The 19,968-nt window shown below is 47.1% G+C and overlaps 2 protein-coding genes across 8 annotated transcripts in view; one reads left to right on the top strand and one right to left on the bottom strand.

Moving 5' to 3' along the window:
- The window catches only part of LOC147447261 (uncharacterized protein At4g17910-like), a 124,784-nt gene that overhangs the window by 68,571 nt on the left and 36,245 nt on the right, over positions 1-19,968 (top strand). For 6 of the 7 annotated variants that reach the window (XR_015189606.1, XR_015189605.1, XM_086523116.1 and 3 more), the window contains 2 exons: positions 16,806-16,879; positions 17,631-17,721. Coding sequence is in view for 5 of the 7 variants with exons in the window: in XM_086523116.1 (XP_086379242.1) it covers positions 16,806-16,879; positions 17,631-17,721 (165 nt within the window). In the remaining 2 variants the exon portion in view is untranslated. The remainder of the gene's footprint in view (positions 1-16,805; positions 16,880-17,630; positions 17,722-19,968) is intronic. The other variant, XM_086523115.1, reaches the window with a different exon arrangement.
- LOC147447262 (uncharacterized) lies at positions 9,184-9,585 on the bottom strand. Its single transcript, XM_086523117.1, has one exon. It carries the CDS (start codon positions 9,583-9,585, stop codon positions 9,184-9,186), a length of 402 nt encoding a protein of 133 aa, XP_086379243.1.

The following is a 19,968-nucleotide window of genomic DNA, read 5'->3' as shown; positions in this document are numbered from 1 at the left end:
GTTGAAGTCTTCTTGGTTGGATCAAAAGACTACTTGGGAAAGATTTTTACCTTTGGTGGAATATGCCTACAGAAACTCGTTTGACTCTTTGATGGGGAAGATGCCATTTGAGATTTTTTGAATTTGCTATGAAGGTTCTACCCTTCCTTACCGCGCAAGATAAGAATGTTCTTTTGAAGCCGACCAGTTCACGAGGGACTTGGTCCGGAAGGGTTTGCAGAAATTTCAGGAAAGACAGCAAAAGGTAGCAGATCGCCATTGTCGCGATTTGAAATTGAAGGAGAAGGATTGGGTGCTCTTACATTATGGGAAGGCACGACCGAGAAAGAAAACAAAGGGGAAAGGAGCGGCTTCTTTGTAAGCTTAGCATGACATAGTGTGAACCTTTCCAGGTTTTCCGAAAAGATGAATTATATCTCCTTTGGACTGAAGCTACTAGAATACTTGGAGGATTCACAATGTTTTTCATGTGAGTCTCTTGAAGCCTTTTGAAGGCGATGTGCCTGATGATGAACAACGAGAAATATGAAAACGAGCAGATACTCGTTCCAGAACAGACATTGGCACAGAAAAAAAGTAAGAAGGTAAAGCGAACTCACGGTTCTTGGTTAAATTCAAGACCTACTCCGCATTGGATGCGAAGCGAATGGAGGAGGAAGACCTAGCAGATATTCCTCGGAATGTGAATCTTTACCTTGAAGCTTTTGGTTTAGCATAGTCTATTCCAAATGGAACCCAAAATTCAGCTTGGCCGGAGATCTGGTGCAGTGGGTTTGCACAAGAGGGAAGTTACTCTGCTCCTTTGTCAATAGATGCCTCGACTTTTAAATACTAGAGTCACTGATGTCTCTTTGAGCTTCAGGGATACTGAGAGCTGACAATATTTTTTTTTTCCGAGAAAAAGATCCTTCTATTAGTTAATGAAACTGCCCATAGGGCTACAACCGCCCCTTCGAGAGAGGGCTACAACAACCATGAAGGGGAGACTCTCCCAATGAAAAAACAGCATATGTACAATGGGCCTAAATCAAGAAATGGGAGGAGGGAAAAGCCACACAGTTGGACGGTAGTGCCATCTGAGTACACCCTGGACCATAGTGGAAAAAGGCCCAGGACGCCAGAGTCGAAGGAAGGCCTCTCTACGCTCCCGCATGCGGTCGGAGCTGCCCTGGAGTCTCTCTAGCTGTCCTCTAAGAGTGTGGATCAGCTCTAGCCAAAGATCGCGAACAGTCTCTGTTGGTAGTACAGGGCGAGCCTCACAGATGCGGAAACAGCGGGCCCGCCAAAGGAACCGTAGTGTCAGGCCACTGATGAGCTCCCATCACTCCTCTCTCTCACTGCGCCACTCCTGTGGAGTAAGCTCTGTGGTAGGCTGGAGTGTAGGCCGCCCCCCCTGCATCACTATCATCCTGCTGGTGGAAGATAGCTCAAACTGAAGTGCCGGGTCCGTGAGAGTGGACCAAGCCGCTGCCCCCCAAGTGTACTTCCGAGCCGTGGAAAGAGCAGGCATCAGCCGAAGAACACGAAGCCACACGTGTTGTGCCAAAGGGCAGTCCCAAAGACTGACGCCGACTCTCTACAAGGTGGCCACCAGCTGTACATGCGGCCGAGAGACCACTATGCACCAGCCAACTCCCAACTGCTGTAGCTCTGTATGCGACCAGCCACTGAAACAAAGTGACTCGTCTCGGCTGTCTCGAGTCCCACAACCTCTCCCAAAAAGCTGCCAAAAACTCAGTTGTGAGACCCTCCTCCTTCCTTTGAGGTGCTGTAGCGGGGCGAGCCTCTCTGTGCTGCCAGTATGTGACGTCCCAGTCAAACAGTGTACTGAAAGAAGGGGACACGTGGGTGGTCTGCAGAAGATAAAGGGTCCCTCCAGAGCCACTCACCAGGGTCCCACTGTACTCGTGCCAGTGGACAACACTCCCAGGCCCACAGCCTCCAATGTGTGGGCCTCCAATGTCCAGTCTCAAGAGCTGCTGGGTTAGGATCCATGACACAAGTCCTCCCACAGATGCCCACCACTCGGATCCTTTGAAAGCAGCACTTTGCCACCTGCGGGGCCTCTACTGCAACTCGCTGTAAGCGTCCCTCTCCCTGTAGCTCGAAGAACAGGGAGGGAACAGTCTCCGAGCAAGCCCGAACAGAGATGAGAACCTCCAGTCTCCTGAAGGCTCCCATCCATCTGGGCGCTGCTGTTGACTCGAGAGGCGTGAGCCACTTAGCTGGTACTGCCTTTGAAATGTCCTGACACATGCTCTGCACCCCTCTCATGCTCTGTAGCTGAAAGCCCTGTAGCTCCTCTGACAAGCATGAAAACTGTAAGCAGTGACCTAAAGAGCGTGCTGAACTCCGCTGCCATGGAACCCCAGGAAACATGAGGCCGACTACCAACCAAGTGCCCTCTCTGAGTGCTAACCATGGGGTTCCAAACAAGTGGCTATCGCAGGCGCTCCTCCGTGCAAGTAGGCTGGCGCTGCTCCAGGCCTCGCCGCAAGTGCTCCCAAGATCGAAGCAACCCCCCAGCAAATCGATGCTCCAGCCTCCTGCTCAAACCAACTCTATGCACGTCTGTGAAGATCCATATGGTTGAAGGTTGCCAAGGGCCTCTTGCCTGAGGCACCCTAGCACGAAACCGCTGTAACAAGAGCTCCTCGCCTGGAAGAAGACCTCGGACGATGAACTTCCCAAGAAGGGCTCTGCTGTGAATGATCCCAAGCCCTCCCTGTGAACAAGAGTGATGATCTGCCAAGCCACTTTGGCTCGGGCAGTCAAAGTGTCTCGCCCTGACCAAAGGAAATTCCTGATCAGCCGCTCTACCTGGCTGATACAAGAACTCGAAAAGATCCAGCAAGAAGTGATGCACCACATAGTAGCCAACAGCACCTGGTTGGCCACTACAACTCTGCCAGCCAAAGAGAGTTGCGCGGAGCTCCAATGTAACAACTTCCTCCCGATGGACAGGAGGAGGGGAGAAATCTGCTGCTCCTGAGACAAGTCCAAACCAACCTGACAGCCCAAGTACCGAACTGCAGTCCCTGGGGGAATCCACCTGAAACCCTCACTTGGCGTCCAGTCGGGCACAAGAGCACTACCAACCGAGAAAGCCACAGTCTTTCTCCAGTTGATCAATGCGCCAGATGCACAACAAAAGGTCGCAAGAGCCTGCTCACACCTGTGAAGGTTGGCTTCCTGGCCATCTAAGTACAAGGCTGAGTCGTCAACAAACTCAGCGTTCAGTAGCTCATCTCCCCGAATAGGGAGTACTAAGCTCCATAGACCAACCTGCTGCGACACCAAACACTTGCTCACCGCCTTAGCATAGAACAGAAAGAGGAAGGGGGCAAGAGGACAGCCTTGTCTGACCGCACGTGTGAGCATGAACCGATCACCTCTACCTCCTGCCGAAAGGACATGACTGTGTGCCTGTCTGTACAAAGCTGAGAGCCCTCTGATCCAAGCATCTGAGAAGCCCATCCTGCGTAGAGTGCCCTCTAGAAAGTCCCAGTCAACTTTGTCGTATGCCTTCTCAAAATCGAGAAGAAGAATCACCAGGTCCTCACCACAGAGCCGCGCTAGGACAGAAGCCTCCCAAAAAGTAAAGATGTTGTCAAGGATACTGCGCTCCTTGACAAAACCTGTCTGACTCCCATGTATAATGCTCTCTAGAAGTGGCTGGATCCTCAAACTCAGAGCCTTGGCAAGAATTTTGTAGGCTGAGTTGAGGATGGTGATGGGGCCCCACTATTGAATCTCATCCAAGGAGACACCCTCCTTGGGAACGAGGTAAATCAGACCCTCACTCATGCTGTCAGGCATCACTCCTATGTGCAAGATGTACTGAAAAGCACTACAGAGATCCTGGGCCAAGCAAGTCCGAGTACTCCAAGAAAAAACTGGGAGTCAATCCATCCTGACCTAGACAGCTACCACGGGGGACGGCACTAAGAGCCGTGTGCAGCTCCTCAAGCTGAAGTGGCAGCTCAAGCCTCTGATGCATCTCCTCAGTCACAAGGCAAGGCATCTGTGCCCACACCTGCTCCCTGCATGTATCTTGACGCTCTGACTGAGGCTCTGCAAACAGTAACTCATGGTAAAAGTCAGTAGCAACTGCACGCATGTCCTCTGGCTCAAAAGCAACTGACCCGTCGGGCCTCCTCAACTGACTGACCTTGGCATGCGAATGCCGAGGTCCCACTGCCTTGAGGAAAGCACCAGTCACTCTGTGGCCCACCTGTGTCCACTGAGATGCCTATCGATGGAAGGCAAACTCATGTCGCCGCTCCTCTCTACTAACAAGCTCCTGGAGAGCCTATTGTAGCCGCTCCTCCAACCAAGGACTGTCTGGATGCTGCTCCTGCATCCTCTGCAACGAAGCAATGCCCCCTCTGAGACGCTGCTCCTCCTCTCTCGCTGCAGCCAGGCGAGCCAAAGATTCCTGGAGAAAGAAACGACTAATCTGAGCTAGTCTTGAGGCCACTCTGTCAGCAGGAGAATCCTACATGTCCAAGCTCTCTTTCCAGAGAGCCTCAACTCTCTCTGAGTGCAAAGTCTAGCAAGACCCTCTCTGGGATGCGAAGCATTGTGCTCCCCCTCCTCTGCCTGTCTGCCACTGTGAGGATCACTGGTGCATGGTCCGAGAAGGAAGTCCCTGCCAGAATGCTAACTGTCCCACCCAAGTCACTAAAATGGTCACAAGTGTAGAAGCGATCTATCCGCGATAGATTCACTCCTCCCACTCTGCGGTCCAAACGAGAGAAGGCTAGGCTGTCTAGGGGCCTCACAAAATTAGAGTGCTGCCACGCATCCGAGACCCACAGTCATACAAAACCTCTCCCAAGCTGCCAGCTCAACTCCATGCACAGTAGCATTGCTACCACCAATCCTGTCAGAAGGGTCCTCCAACATGTTGAAGTCCCCCCCTATGCATCAGTGTTCTGCCTGTGGTAGAGACTCAACTATCTGTGACCAAAACTCTGCTCGTGCACTCGCCACATCGGACGCATAGATGTTCAGGAAGCCCACAAGGCAACCCTGAACCTGCATAGTGATCCACTGAGCCCTAATTGGCACAATAATCCCTCTGTCCACAATGGCCTGCTGCAAAGAATCCGCAATAGTCATACATACCCCACCCTGGATGCCTCCAGGTCCAAAAGCAGCTGACCAAACAGTATCATAACGTCCACGCAAGAGCTGACCACAACGTCTAATGCGGCTCTCACACAGATGGTGCTCCTGTAGCATAAGGACATCAATCTCTCCTCCCACAAGGCAACACTAAAGCTCCTGACGCAGTCGGCCCCGCTGACGTTGAAACTCGGGCCCATCAAGTCCCTGCACATTCCGTGAGACGATCCTCATGGGGAGCAAGAGAGAACAGATGCTGCCGCAGCAGCTAAATGGGCTATCTTCGAGGCCGGCTTGGATGGGGAGTAATCCGCATCCAAGCGTCCTCTAGATAGGCGTGACTGCAACGAGTGCCAGAGCGAGCAGTACGTAAAGCAATCTTCTCTGTCCAAGAGTCCTCATGAATGTGTACATAGCATGGCAAGCACTGCGTATCGGCAAAGAAGTAAACCACAATGTGTATACATCCTGCTGTATCTGGAGGTGTCACCGCAAACTTGGCCAATGGCCACAAAGTCTGAAGCATGTCTGTAACTCCTAGTCTGTTTTGCAGGCATAATCGAGGGCGATTACAATGCTTTCAAGAGGGGGGTATGTCACAAAGTGATGACATGGCTGCCCGCTCTGCTGAAACCCTAACCCTAAAAAATAGAAAACCCTAATTTTGTTGAAACCCTAACCCTAACCCTTATTTGCTTTGATGTGGCGGGCTGACACGTGGCCTGCTGTACGGACACCAGCGCGATTCACGGAAAGCTGGGCAGATTTTTGGCATTGCTTTCGCTTTTGCGTGGGTTGTTTTTGGGTCTGTTTTGGACTTGCTTTTAGCCACGCAAGTTGACCAGAGAGAGCTCTTTTGTTTTGCTTTTACTGTCCTCTCAAGAGAGAAAGAGAGAGAAATTGTAAAAAAAAAAAGCAGAAAGCTTTTAGGCTTTTGATTTTCAGCTTTTGGGCTCTGCTCTTGGCATCCCTTGTAACTTTAAATATGTGAGCAAATCTCTCACAACTCAGAGCATCTGGACGCAGAGTCTGAGTGTGAGCGCCTGCCCGCACTCTTGTACTTTGAACTCATATTAATACAAAAAGAAATACCGAAAGGGGCGCCAGTCTTTGGGGCCAATATCTCTAGGCACAGAACTCCGCCGGGCCAGTGTCGAATAAATTGTGAACTGTGAACTGTTTTGAAGTGGTTATTTGGTGCTATTGTGGTAGATTCTTGACTTGGAGTGTCCAAGTCTGTTACACATTTATATATTCATTCACCAAGATTTCAAATAAAGACTAGCAAATCAACAATAGACGATTAAAAATGCCAAAAACTAGAGTCCACGACTCTAATCGAACAATGAAAACACAAAGCTGAGCTTAGCTAACCTATGTCTACAACCAAATAGTGTCAAATGTCTGCTGTCATGGTCACATAAAACTAAGAGCATCAAAATAAATACATAATGAAACATGATAATCCAAGACCGAAGTCTAAAGTCCTAACTCTAATAAGTAGTAAGTGACTCTCATAAGTAGTAAGTAGTACAACCGCACACTGCACTCAAAGCTGGCACCTGCAAGAGAGGAGCACACACTGCACAGTACATGTATCTCTGTTAAAACGAGTTTCTCTCAGCTGCAGCAAGGCATTTTTCGAAAAGAGGCCTAATCGATTGAAATAGTGTAGCCCATGGGAAAAAAAACCCCTGTAAGGATCCGTATTGTACGGCCGTATTGTTTGGATAGAATTCGTGCATACGTACGGATACAACCTTGAAAATCAGCCCCTAGCAGCCAGTGTTTACAACTAGTGAGAGCGTGAATTGCTGCCAACAGTTCTTTCTCATAAACCTGCAAGTTCCTTTGGGTCTTCAAAAGAATTTTGCTTTCATATGCGACTACTCAGCCATTCTGCAGTAGAATTGCACCAAGGCTGTGGCCACAGGCAATTTGATTACCAGATCTGAAGTCAACTTTTTTTCAAGTGTTTGAAGGCTAGAATTTCCTTGGCTGTCCACTTGAAAGTAACTCCTTTCCCTTGTAGTGCATGGAGTGGAGAAGCAATCTCTTCGGATAAACCTCTTGTAATAGGAACACAAGCCCATAAATCTTCAGATGTCATGTACAGACTTCAAGTCTAGCCATGACTTAATTCCTTCCACGGATCCATGCGTACCCCATTCTTTTAAACAATGTGCCCAAGGAAAAAAATTATTCACTCTTCTTCGCATTAATGAGTAGCTTGTTCTTGCGTAGCTCATTGAAAACTGTGGTCAAGTGATCCCTATGCTCCTCTTCACACTTTGAATAGACAATCATGTCATCAAAGAATGTACCCATTCACAAGAAACTCATAGAGACCAAATGGCATGACAAGAAACTCAGAGACCAAATCTTGTCCTGAACGCAGTCTTATGGACATTTTCTGGCCTAATGCATATCTGCTGGTACCTACTCTTTAGATCTATCTTGGTAAACGACGACGCTCCGACGCTCCCTCAAGCCGATCAAGGATGCCATCTAGCCTCGGTATGGGGAACCTGTTCTTGATGGTATTCTTATTCAAAGTGCGGTAGCGAATGCACATGTGCCATGAACTATCCTTCTTCTACACTAGGAGTACAAGCGAACTTAAAGGGGTTGAAGTGGGCTGAATCAGCCCCTTCTCTAAAAGCTCGTTAACTTGACCCATAATCTCTTTGTGCTGGGCTGCACTAACCTTGTACGGTGGCCTGTTCGGTGGACTAGAACGTGGCACCAGATCTATGGAAGAGGTAACTTGGCGGGCAAAGAGTTCGAAAAACAATCATTGAAGCCACTCATAAAAGTTGACCTATCTTTACCTAAGGTAGACAAATTAGATATAACTTCAGGTACTTCTTTTGCAAAGATCAAGTATGCAGAAAGATGATTCTTTATTACAGATGAAATAGCAAAAGCAGAAACAACTGGAACAGACTCGCCTTTGAGCTTTACTTCAAGGACATGAGTCATTCCTCTATGTACAAGGGTAATCTTTTTGTTGTAAGTATACAATATAGCATGTAACCTTTAACACCCAATAACACATCACAACCCTCAAGTGGCATAATATGAAATTCTTCTGCATCCACATAATTCTGAATATGCAAACAAATTTTCCCCAAAATGGGATTAACAGGCTCCGAATGACCTGGGCATGGCAAACTTGCTTCACCTGTCATACCCATCTCCTCTGCACGAATGCCCAACTTTGATGCCAATTTTGGTGATATGAAATTTGCACGGGCTCTTGGATCAAAGAAAAACCAATACTATCTGGTCTCTAACTTTGCCCCCAGCTCTGCACAATTCCGCGGCATCTATGTTTGGCTGGTCACCAACCAAATTTGGGACAAGTCCTGCACTCGGCTTTGGCTTCTTTCCTTTATGCTCTGACTTGTCATCCTTATTCTGTGACTTCTTTTGTGGGCATGCATTCGCAAAATGTCCCTTCTCTGCATAAATGAAGAATTTCTTGGCCTCTCGTAGAGCTTTCCTTTCTTCAAAAGATTTGCTAGAAAATTGCCTTCTTTGTCCTTGTCCTCGCCCGAAAGAAGGTTTAGACTGCTTCTTGGACGTGTCAACTTCATCAGTGGAGGGTTTCTTTGTAGGAGGCACAGAAGACTTTGCTGCAACATTACCTTTGGCTGAAAACTGTTTGCCATCGGACCCTCTCTTGTTGCTATTAAATCCATCGGAATCTCTTTTTGATAGATTGATGGCCACTCTCGCATTCTCAATCAACTGCTCCATATTCATGACAGTAGTCTTTGTGCAATAGTCTCTAATTTTCTTGGGCAATCCACAACAGTACTTCTCAATTTGTATAGACAATGGCACAAACCTATAGGAGGTTACTTGCAACAATATGGGCCACGACTGTTTATTGTACTCTTCAAGATTTGCACAGTTTTTAAGATTCAACTTATGCCATTCTGTCATCACATCCACTTCAAAAGTGTTTGCAAGCCATGCAGGTGCAAAAAGCTGTTTGAATTGGACCCACGTTGTAGGGGCTTGACCCTGATTCAACAATGGGGTCCATCATTGAAGCGCATTCCCTTTCAAGAAATTGGCAGCCTTGTGTATCTTCGAAGACTCTGTGAAGTTGCCTCCAACATAAGCTGCATCAAACTGCTGTATGAAGGTCAAAGCCTTCAATTGATCCTCAGTTCCTCCTAAAGTTTCAAAGTTCACTCCCTGCCCACCTTCTTTGTAATCCTTAGGCTGACTCAAATTGTCATAATCAGGTGCCTGTAAAAGTGGTGCTTCAGGAATGTCCATTCCATCACTCGCATCACCTATTTTACCTATCATATCTGCATTTTGGGCATATGGCTGCGAAAAATCAGCCATACCAAATTGTGTTCTAGGCATTTGAAATTGACCATGGGCACCGTGGAAACCTGGTTGGACACCCATGTTCCCATACATAGGGTTAACCATGCTTGGTTACATTGTCCCAAACACATTCCCTGCCATATAACCTGTGGCAGGTCCAACCATAGCTTGAAACATTAAACCACCTCCAAAATAACCAGGATATGAAGTAGGCAACGGAAGGATCTGATGCATAGCCTGTTGATTACTCCCTTGATCATTCAAAAACGGTTCCTATCCAGGCAAAGAAAATTTATTGGGATCAATGGACGTTGCTGGTTGCTCAATCACATGGGCTTTCCCTCGAGCATCACGAGACCTCTGTGGGTGGGAAATCTCCTTTTCCTGCGACGGCTGAGTTTCGTCCCTCACTTTGCCCCATGCTTGGTAGAGCTCTATAGACTCGTTGTCCTGCTGCATCCCGAAAAGACCAGACACAAGTTCTTTCTTTGTCTTTGCTTTCTTAGTCTTCCTCTCCTGGCTACTTTGTTCTTCTCATGCCTTCCTCCCTTGCTGCTTTGTTCTTCTCAAGCTTCACTTACTTTTGGTTTTTGTGCTTGGACTTGTCATGTTAATCTTCATCCTTGAATATCAACTCCCCTGTGAGCAAAAAGGGATATCCATCCTGTGCTTGGGCCATCATGGTAAAAGCTTTTCGCTCTAGGCAATGCCTATTCAAGTCAAGAGGCAACCCCCAACATCCATCTACTCATTGAGGTTGACTGCTCATCAGTAAGAAGCCATTGGAAGAAAAGCGGCCTAAAAGTTTTGGTTGTAAAACTGAAGGGTATCATTTTTTTTTAACTGTAATGGTTTCATGCAATTGAGATATCAAGATAATTATGGTGGTGTCAACTATAGGGAAGCAAACGGTTGTTTGGTACCCACCCAAGTCTTCAATGAAGCAATGAAGTTGACCACAAGTGTAAAACATTTCCTTTGAGAAAGCTTGATACTTATTTGATTGTGGTGGCTTTGATGAAGTTGCCCCTTGTGGAAGCGGTATCAAATTGCTAGATAAAAGCTAATGTTTTCTTCTTGTCTCGAGGCCAGTGTCAAACTTGATGTTCTTCCCCCTTTGTTATCATTCTGACTCTCTATTGGAGTCAAGTGATCCTATGCGCTAGGTTGGAAAGTGCCAAAGATCGTGCCAAAAGTCAAAGGCATCCCTCCTTTTCCATGGCATTGGTCCCACCTTGATGGAATACAAAATGGTATTCTTGCATGCCAGACATCATACATACATCCCTCCCAAGACCAGGCATCCCTGCTCCAAAGTTTTCACATGAAGAAAGATGGCCTTGCTTAGCCACCAACGTCCATTTTCTGACAAAAAAAATTATGTTGGGCGCCGAAACTTATGGCATTTTTTGGAAATCCTCCCATACAAGAAGCGTCCAAATGCGGACATAAACTTGGGCACAAAATTCAGTATACATCTGAAAAAAACTAAGGAATCCCCCCCCCCCCCTCGTGGCCCTCCTCCCAATGAAAAAAATAAATAAAATGAGAGAGAGAGAGAGAGAGAGAGAGAGAGAGAGAGAGAGAGAGAGAGAGAGAGAGAGAGAGAGAGAGAGAGAGAGAGATGTTAACGTCTTCAAAAGGCCAAAATGACCTATGAGACCAGAGTGTTACAATGCGGTGGATCTGATACAAAGTCAAGAGTAACAAAACGACAAAATGAATACTATGAAATCCTAAGCTGGTAGGTGTAAACTAAGCAGCTAGCCGGGATAGCTAAATCACAAGTCACAAGAGATCCAGCATTGGTCGTTGGCGGATCTCATCAATCTCCTCCATGGTCAACAGTCTGACTGGGCGTCGTGCATGTTGGGCCAACGTGATCCGAATCCTCTGATGTAGCCCCCGTCGATGCTGTGTAGTCCTCCACAATCATGGGCGTGTGGATCTCCCCAACTCAGTCGCTCGGTCGATCACTGTGCCTCTGATGTGAGGCAACAAGATCTGCTGTGGTAGTAACTTTTCTGGGTGTCCAGTGTCTGCTCTAAAGAAGTCTGTGATGTGTCTCTGAGACTGACTGGCCTCTCCTCTCATCAGGCTCTCTCTGTGTCTGCGCAGCTCGAGCAGAAACAAACCCAAGCATCTCTGATTCTCGTACCTCATGATTGTGGAGAGTGGTCTAAAGCCCCCTCTGAACAAGCAGTAGCGGTCTTGTATCTTGTAGTAGACGGGGCAATGGCATGTGTAGTGTAACTCTGTCTCAGGCTCCATGTCACACAGGTGGCATGTCCTGGTCTTTGCTGGTACTTCGCTGTATCTCCCAGTCGATCCGCAGCTAGTGTGAAGATGTGCTTATCTGGCCAATAGCACACTGTATCCCATGAGACAAGTGGGTGTCCATGTATCTGGGCCTCGTCACAAAACCGTCCGCCGTAAGCTGGAGAAGATGCTCTCTGTAGAAAGCCATCTTCGTGCCCAGCGCCTGTGCTGGCTGTATCCATGTCCTCCTGGTGTCTAGCTGAGTCAGGTCCTGGCGAATGAGCCTGCTGATCTGTCTATACTGAACCCATGCGCTTGGAACCATGATGTCATCTCCCCATGCCAACATGCTGTATCTCCTTGCATGGCTAATTGTCGAGAGGACTCAAGTGCAAGGCAGGCGTATTTGTCTCTGGGAAGTTCCCATACGCGGTGTATGAAGGAGACAGATTTGGAGACCAGGGGCTTCTCCATGTACCCCCACCCATCAGTGCGACCTGTCCTCCCGTGATGATCCAATGAAGGCCCCCAGATCTCAGCTCCATAGAGCAATGCAAAAGCCACCAAAGTGTCAAAGAGCCAGAGCTTTGTCCGAGGCTCTTGAAACTGAACCTGTGAACACATCCTCTCCAATCTACCCAATGCCGAATGGGCTCTGGTCAATTTAGTCTCTGCTGCTCTCCTTAATGAAAATGCTGGTCCACTAAAAACCACTCCAAGGTAAGTGTAAGCATCTGTATATTCCACAGTCTCCTAGCCGTATGTGAATGCGGGCGTTGACCTCCTGATCCACTGTGGGGTGGTATCAAATACCATGACCTTGGTTTTACCAACGTTGACAGACAAACCACTTCATGGGCAAACCTATGCAGAGCATCCAAGCCTCCGGAGAGTCGGAGATGAACACAATATCATCAACATATAACAATAGCGGAATCCATGTCCCTGCCAACGGTGCACCTCTATCCCCATCTCTCTCAATGTAGTAGAAACCTCATCCACATACATACCAAATAGAGTAGGAGAGAGCGGGCAGCCCAGCTTCACCCCAATAATGGAGTGAACCGGTGTAGAGAGACCCTCGCCCTACTACTGATCTGTACATGCCATGATCCCCCAAATGAGCTCTGTGGGTACTCCCATCTCCTGTAATCTGCACATCAATCTAGCTTTGGGTACTATGTCAAATGCCTTGAGGAAGTCCACAAAGCTACAATAGATCCGTCTCCCACGGGATCTGCCCTCCTCGATGATGGCCCTGAGTGTCAAGATATGGTCAAGAGTAGAAAAACCTCTCTTGAACCTTGCCTGCCCAGTTACACGTACTCCCTCTCTCTCTGCTCATCTACTGAGCTGCTGCTCAAGAATGGATGCGTACAACCGTGCCAATGTGTGTCCAATCATGATAGTGCGATAATTCCCAGGCTCCATAGGGTCTCTTAATTTGAAGATAGTTACAATCGTAGATAGGCTCCAAGTATCAGGCAAGCCCTCACACATGGCACGGTTAAACATGACTGCTAGAAGCTCTGCTAGTAGATCTCCGGCATGCATGAAATGCTCAGCCACCAGGCTATCATGATCATATGCTCTCCCAGTCCTCATGTTGTCGATGGCCTTATTCACCATCTCAGCGATGAAAAAAGCACATGTGTGTGGGCATGGATCGGGGGGTCGGGAAGGGGCGGCTCTCCAAAAACTGTGTACAAAGATGATGCGTACTGACCCCAAGTCTCTGCAAAGGTAATGGCAAAGGGGGGAGACAGCTCATGTGTAACAGACTTGGACACTCCAAGTCAAGAATCAACCGCGACAACACCAAATAACCACTTCAAAACAATTCACAGATCACAATAGATTTGCACTGGCCCGGCGGAATTCCGTGCCTAGAGATATTGGCCCCAAAGATTGGCGCCCCTTTCGGTATTTCTTTTTATATTAATCAGATCAAAGTACAAGAGAGTGGCTAGGGTTTCAGTCTCAGACTCTGCGTCCAGATGCTCTGAGAACTGAGGCCCTCACCACCAATTTAAAGGTTACAAGGGATGCCCAAAAGCAGAGCCCCAAAAGCTTAAAAGCAAACGCAGATTCTCTCTCTCTCAATGAGAGCCAATAAAAAGCAAGTTCTCTTTTTCTCTCTCTTTCTCCCAAATCATAGCAAAGAGCAGAGATTTGCGTCGCTCAAAATTTCCCCTTTTTTTGTTTTTTTTTTTTTACCTCCGCAATTTCCGGAAATTAGGGTTTTTGGCAGACATTAGGGTTTGCAGGAATTTTAGGGTTTTTGTTGTCCGCCACGTCATCACTTTGTGACATCATGCAAGAGCCGCCATGCCTCACGTGAGTCCTGACTCAAGAATAGCTGGTAGAGATCCTGCTCTAGTCGAGCCAAAAATGCCCTCTTCTGCCGCCGCACTAGGCGTCGGAAGTCAATCTGTGACTGTCTGTTGGTGATGTCCCCCAAAAGAACTTCCCTCTGAAGTCTAGCTCTAGTCTGCTGGCGGCATTCCTCATCATACCAGCTGTTCGGACGCATGCTCCTAGAACGGCGTCTATGCTCAGGCTGGGTGTGTGGGTAATGCCTCTGCTGCTGCATCATGTAATGTCTGTGTTAGTATAGTAGTAAGCTCCTCTAGAGGTCGCCCTGGCTCTTCGGTGCATAGGCGTCTATAGATCCCGTCTATGTATACAGAATCCATCTTCCGCGTGAAGGTGTAGCGAGTAGGAGCTGCTACCCGTGGATTGTGTGTTGCACTGAACTGAAAAGAGATGGTCAACGACACAATAGCATGATCCACTGCCACCCCAACAGGTCTGGGCCCAACTATGAGATCCTGGATACTAGAAATGAGGCTTGGTTGTGCCATGACATAATCCACTGTGCTGGCTCCATGTCTGTGTGGAAAGCATGTAAAACCTCCCGCATCGGGAAATTTCTGTAGGCCATTCAAGATGATCAATCCATGTGCAATCCCCACGTCTATCAAGCGCCGTCCATACTCATTATGTTCCCCATCCTGTGATAGTCTGGATAGGCCTGTCTCTGCAACATCCAGCTCTCTCAACATCTCCTTTGACGTATCATAAAATACTGTCTGATGATGGGAAGTCCTAGCATTGAAATCCCCTAGAATGATAATGTCACCATCTCTAGAGAATTCCCATATGTCATCATCCAAAATAGAGAAGGGGGATTGTCCTTTGGGTGGTGCATATACTGACGTACTCGGGGGGTAGTAGCAAATAGCAATGTAAAGATATCTGCCAGTCTCTGCTCTCAATCTCACCCACATGTACCTAGCTTGCTCATCCCTGCGAGCTATATGTATCAATGGCTGCAACTCCTCTCTGAATAACACCGCCACTCCTCCTGAGCCCCGCCCTCTCTGCTCTGATCGTGTCTCCTGTCTACAGGCTGTCTCCCATCTGTATTCATCAATGTGAGGCATAGACTGCCCAGGGGCCTAATGTGTCTCAGAGTAGAAGATGATGTCTCTCCCACTAAAACTCTCCTCAAAGAGCACCCACATCAAGACTCATAGATCCATTACAATTCCAGGTAGCAACTTTGAGTGTGGCCCCATAGGTCTCACACCGTCATGTGGAGCGTGGCTCCAATATCACCACTCTTCCATCTCGGTACTAAGCAATCTTACCTTTTTCCCTTGCCGCTCTACTCTCTGGCATTACCTCTTGCATATGAGCAACCTGTGAGAGGGTAAGGTCATCCCCAAGAAAGATGCCCGTCTTCTTAAGAGTTGGTGTCTTCTTTAGTCCTTCTTCCCTTCCATGGAGGGAAAACGAAGGATAAGTCATCTTTCTTTCGAGGTTTCCCCCTTGCTTCCACTTTTCTTGTTGCCCACTCTGCAAGCTCTTGAGTGCATCGGCTCATGAACCCCCATCAAAGCCATGAGTTCTTTTACCTCTTCGTCTATATCTTTGCCTTTTAGGCTGCAAATTCTCACATGTAGAGAGCGTACACGTCTTCTTTGCTCCTCTTCTAGTGTCAGGTTGATAATAGTGGGTGTGGATGTTGTTTCCTTATTTTTCCCTTTCTTGGCAACCTCAATCCATTTCTGAGCTTCATCTGCTTTTTGTTGAGTCTTTGTGATGACCTCCACCCAAGAAGTCGTCATTTCTTTATGCTTCTCTTCCCCCTCTTTGATGGCTCGCACTTGCTCTTTGATTGTGTTGAGTTCTTCTATTACCGAGGGTTGCAATTCTCCCTCTTCAAGCGTGTTTCATGATCGTGCCTCCGCGAGCTCCTTCTTGAGTGACGCAATCTCTTCGTCTTGGGCCATCACACGATCTCCCATTGCAGTGATCTTGCTTTCTTGGGCCAAAATGCGATCTTCGAGCAGTTTTATTTTTCCTAATAGGTGGCGGTTGATCTTGTTAATGGTCTCGACCATTTCTTTTTTGCACTTTTGGACTGCATCTTCCAAGGGGTCGGGCTTGTCATTCTGCTTCCTCATGGTTGGTCGTTGCTAACAAACGAGACGAAATTTGCGGCGGAAGGAGACCTATACGCACCCGGGCTTGCACATTATGTATACATGTTCCCACATTAAGCATACATGGTGTACATTTCTTCAATTTCTGCAAATTACAACCAAGCCCCGTTCTATATTTTCTAAAGTTCTGCAATTTCTGAATTCTGAATTCTGCTGTTTCTAAAATCTGCTATTTTCTGCAATTTCCTGAAAATCTGTAGTGTTTGAAATCTACTCTGATCTGCTCTGATTTCTGCGCAGGAAAAAACTGTCTGCTTGCCGACTGCTGTACCTGTTTTTTTTTTTTTTGGGGGGGGGGGGGGGGGGGGGGGGGGGGGGGGGGATTACAGGTCAGCACGAGGCAGCGAGGGCAGCACGGGGGCGGGACTGCAGGACAGCGCAAGGGCGGGATTGCAGGGCAGCGCGGGGACGAGAGAGAGAGAGAGAGAGAGAGAGAGAGAGAGAGAGAGAGAGAGAGAGAGACCCTACACCCTCACAAAATTTCAGCTATTCCAGCTATGCATGTGCACACGTCAGAACATTTATACAACTTTCACTAGTGTTGTTTAATTGCAGATGGATGTAGGTGTTGGTTCATTCGTGGTGGTCAATGCAGTAGTGTCAAGAAAGGCACGTGGGCTTTCAATATTGTATGCTTCCTGTTTCTCACTCTTGTTTTGAAGCTTTCATATGTTCAATATTTGAAAGTTTTTAATGCAATTGAATCTGATTTGAGTGTTGCCTTTTGTCAGTTCATATGTATCACACTGAAGATTATAGTTTCTCTGCATTGTATCGAACCTGTTTTCACATTCTTGGTGGCAAAATAGTAACATTTTGTTCTTACAATTACTAGCACCCTGGTGATAGCATTCTCTTCAATAGGACTAGGTTATGTTAAATACATACGATGACACAGGCATACATATCCATTGAATGGAAGGGTTGTATTTCAGGCACGAAGGTCCAACATTGAACCTTGATCATCCGTTAAGTTGATATGATATCTACTGATGAGCAAAGCAAGTTACGTAACGAGTGTGAGTGGCTTATCCAAGTTGGTGCCAGCTTAGCTGTCTGTGGTAGTCTGGTTGCTGCTCTATCATCTTATGATCATTGGTTTCTTACCATTGAAGTGGGCCTCCAGTGGTGGTTGTAGCCTTTTGTGGCAATTACATTATAAATAGTGGCATAGGCAGTGTGGGTTTGGAGACCCAAAGCGCAGGTAACATAAGTATGTCATGTGCAACTATGGGATTTCTGAAAGAGATATATTGGTACAGTACCTGCACTAAGTGCAGTGCTTTAGCTCATGAGACCTGCATCCAAAGGTTAAATGTGTTTGAATGGAACCTGTGTTTTTTGGTCTGATAATCTTGCAGTTATCTTTGGTTTATGTAGGAAAGGGAAATCCCGTGTCCTTCAAAATACTGGCCCATTACTTCTCCTTGGATTTGCAAGGTTGCTGTTCACAAAACAAGCTGACTACCAGGCATGTCTATAACTGCTTATGTTTAGTCATCTCTTATGAAGATTCATGTTGAATCTGGCGGCTCTAGACATAATACATTTGATTTTTGAGTTGTGTTTGGATTTTGCACTTGGTGTTCCAAACATTGGTTCATCAAGGAAGCACCTTGGAATGTATCGTTCTCTGTATACATTATCTAAGTTCTCAAAGAATGTCTTGTGGCTGTTCCAAGGTGCAGGCTGGAATGTAGTACAAAGAATGTTTTGGCTGATGATTAACTTGAGGAACCCCCCCCCCCCTCGCCCCCCACCCCCCCCCCCCCCCCCCCCCCCCCCCCCCCCCCCCCCCACCCCTTCCTGCTTGAGTACTTGAACTAGTACTCACTACTTCTGTGACAAAAAAATCACTAACTCCTAAACTTTGAACTAAGTAGGACTGTAGTTAATCTAATAATGTTTAAGTTTTGACATAGATAACAACCGATAGGCTCTTTGACACCTTTTATATGTATTCAAGGACGAAGTGTTAAAGGTAAACATATTGATCCTGCAAAATAGGGGCAGCAGTAGCAGCAAGTTTGAATAATAATGCTCTTGAAACATTCATATGAGAAACCATAAATGTAGACAGCTTATACTCCAAATTGTCCAATTGATTCTTGAGACGAAGAGGGTCTGGAGTTGTGGTGGAGCTGCATACTCAAGCAAAACCTGGCCGTGCGTGGCAGTGAGAACATACCCAAGAGCTTGTTGACGATATCCACAACAAGGGCGGGGAGGAGCATAGCCAGAGGAGAAGGAACGAATGTGTAGCAGGTGAACATAGCACAGCCCTAGTGCGCTCTCTCTCTCTCTCTCTCTCTCTCTCTCTCTCTCTCTCTCTCTCTCTCTGTGTGTGTGTGTGTGAACCACGAACAAAACTTTGGCTCTTTGATACTGTGGTGGCTTCGGCTATGCTTTATGGGGTCTAGATTTGGGGACCATCTGTGGATCAGGATAATTGGAAGCCAATGGAGAGACCTTTGGTATCTATGATTTCCCGAATGATTAGAGCCAAGGCCTCCGTACCACACGCGATTATCCGAGCGGAACTAGCTGCCCCTCCGATAGAAATTGAAGCTCTTACCAGATCAGTGTCCTTTATACATGGTTTGGGGGATACAAATAATTGCTGCTATACTAGATTGGCCCTCGAATCCTCTCGACAGTTAGCAATGAAAGGGGATACATCATGCTGGTATGCGCAACTGTCTTCGTGGTTTTAGAGACACGGGTTCAGTATGGAAAGATTACCCCCCTACCAATACTCTCTTGAGGCTCCATCACTGGCAATTACACGAACGGAGATTAATAAAATCATCCGTCAGGATCTTATACAGTTGGATACTAAGAGGACATGGGTAGACCCTACACAAGAATTGGGCACGAAGATGGCCGACTACAAAGAAAACTTCCTACAGCTATCTGAAGATGGATTCGTGATTCGCCCGAGCTACATGGATACCCACCTCTCTCATGGTTTGAGATGTGCTATTGGTCAGATTCGTACATCCTCACACCAGCTGGAATTGAATTTGGCAGATTTAGGGGAATCCCACCTGAGAGCAGAATTTGCAAGTTATGCGGAATGGAGCCAGAGACAGAATTACACTACATATGCCATTGCACCGTATACTATGAGATACGTGGGCGTTTCCATTGCCTATTTAAAGAAGGCTTTGGACCTCTAGATAGAGTCATGCAATACCAAGATCAAAGATGCTTAGGCTTGTACCTACTGGGAATACATCGGCACAGGGATAATCTATGAGAAGACAAAGAGCACTACAGCCTCAGAGGCAGATCACAGATTTCTTCGGATCGAGAGAAGCGGGAGGGGAAGGAGAAGCAAGAGACCAGCAGCCAGCACAAAGGAGTACCCACATCCATACCAAAGGCACCCTCATTGACAGGGCGATTGAGCTTAGGAAATCGAGACGACCACGACCGAGATGCAGAAGCACACTTCACCAGAGGAGACTACAACAAAGGATTAGAAGCATTCTAGCCAGACACCCAGAATGCCTAAGAAGTTTATTTAATACTTTGTATTTAGTTTTTCACATTTATTTTCACACTTTCACACTTTTCACACTTTTCACACTTAGTACTTTAGTACTAAGGTACCCAGACTTTGTTAACAGATTCACCACTTTTGTATCAGTTTGGTCTCATAGGTCATTCTGGCCTTTTTGAAGACGTTAATATAACATTTCATTTCATTTCATCT

Source organism: Adiantum capillus-veneris, chromosome 11 (genome assembly GCF_014529385.1).
Source record: "Adiantum capillus-veneris isolate H3 chromosome 11, ASM1452938v2, whole genome shotgun sequence".
In the NCBI taxonomy this organism is placed as follows: Eukaryota; Viridiplantae; Streptophyta; class Polypodiopsida; order Polypodiales; family Pteridaceae; genus Adiantum; species Adiantum capillus-veneris.
This window is presented reverse-complemented; position numbering and strand designations above follow the sequence as displayed.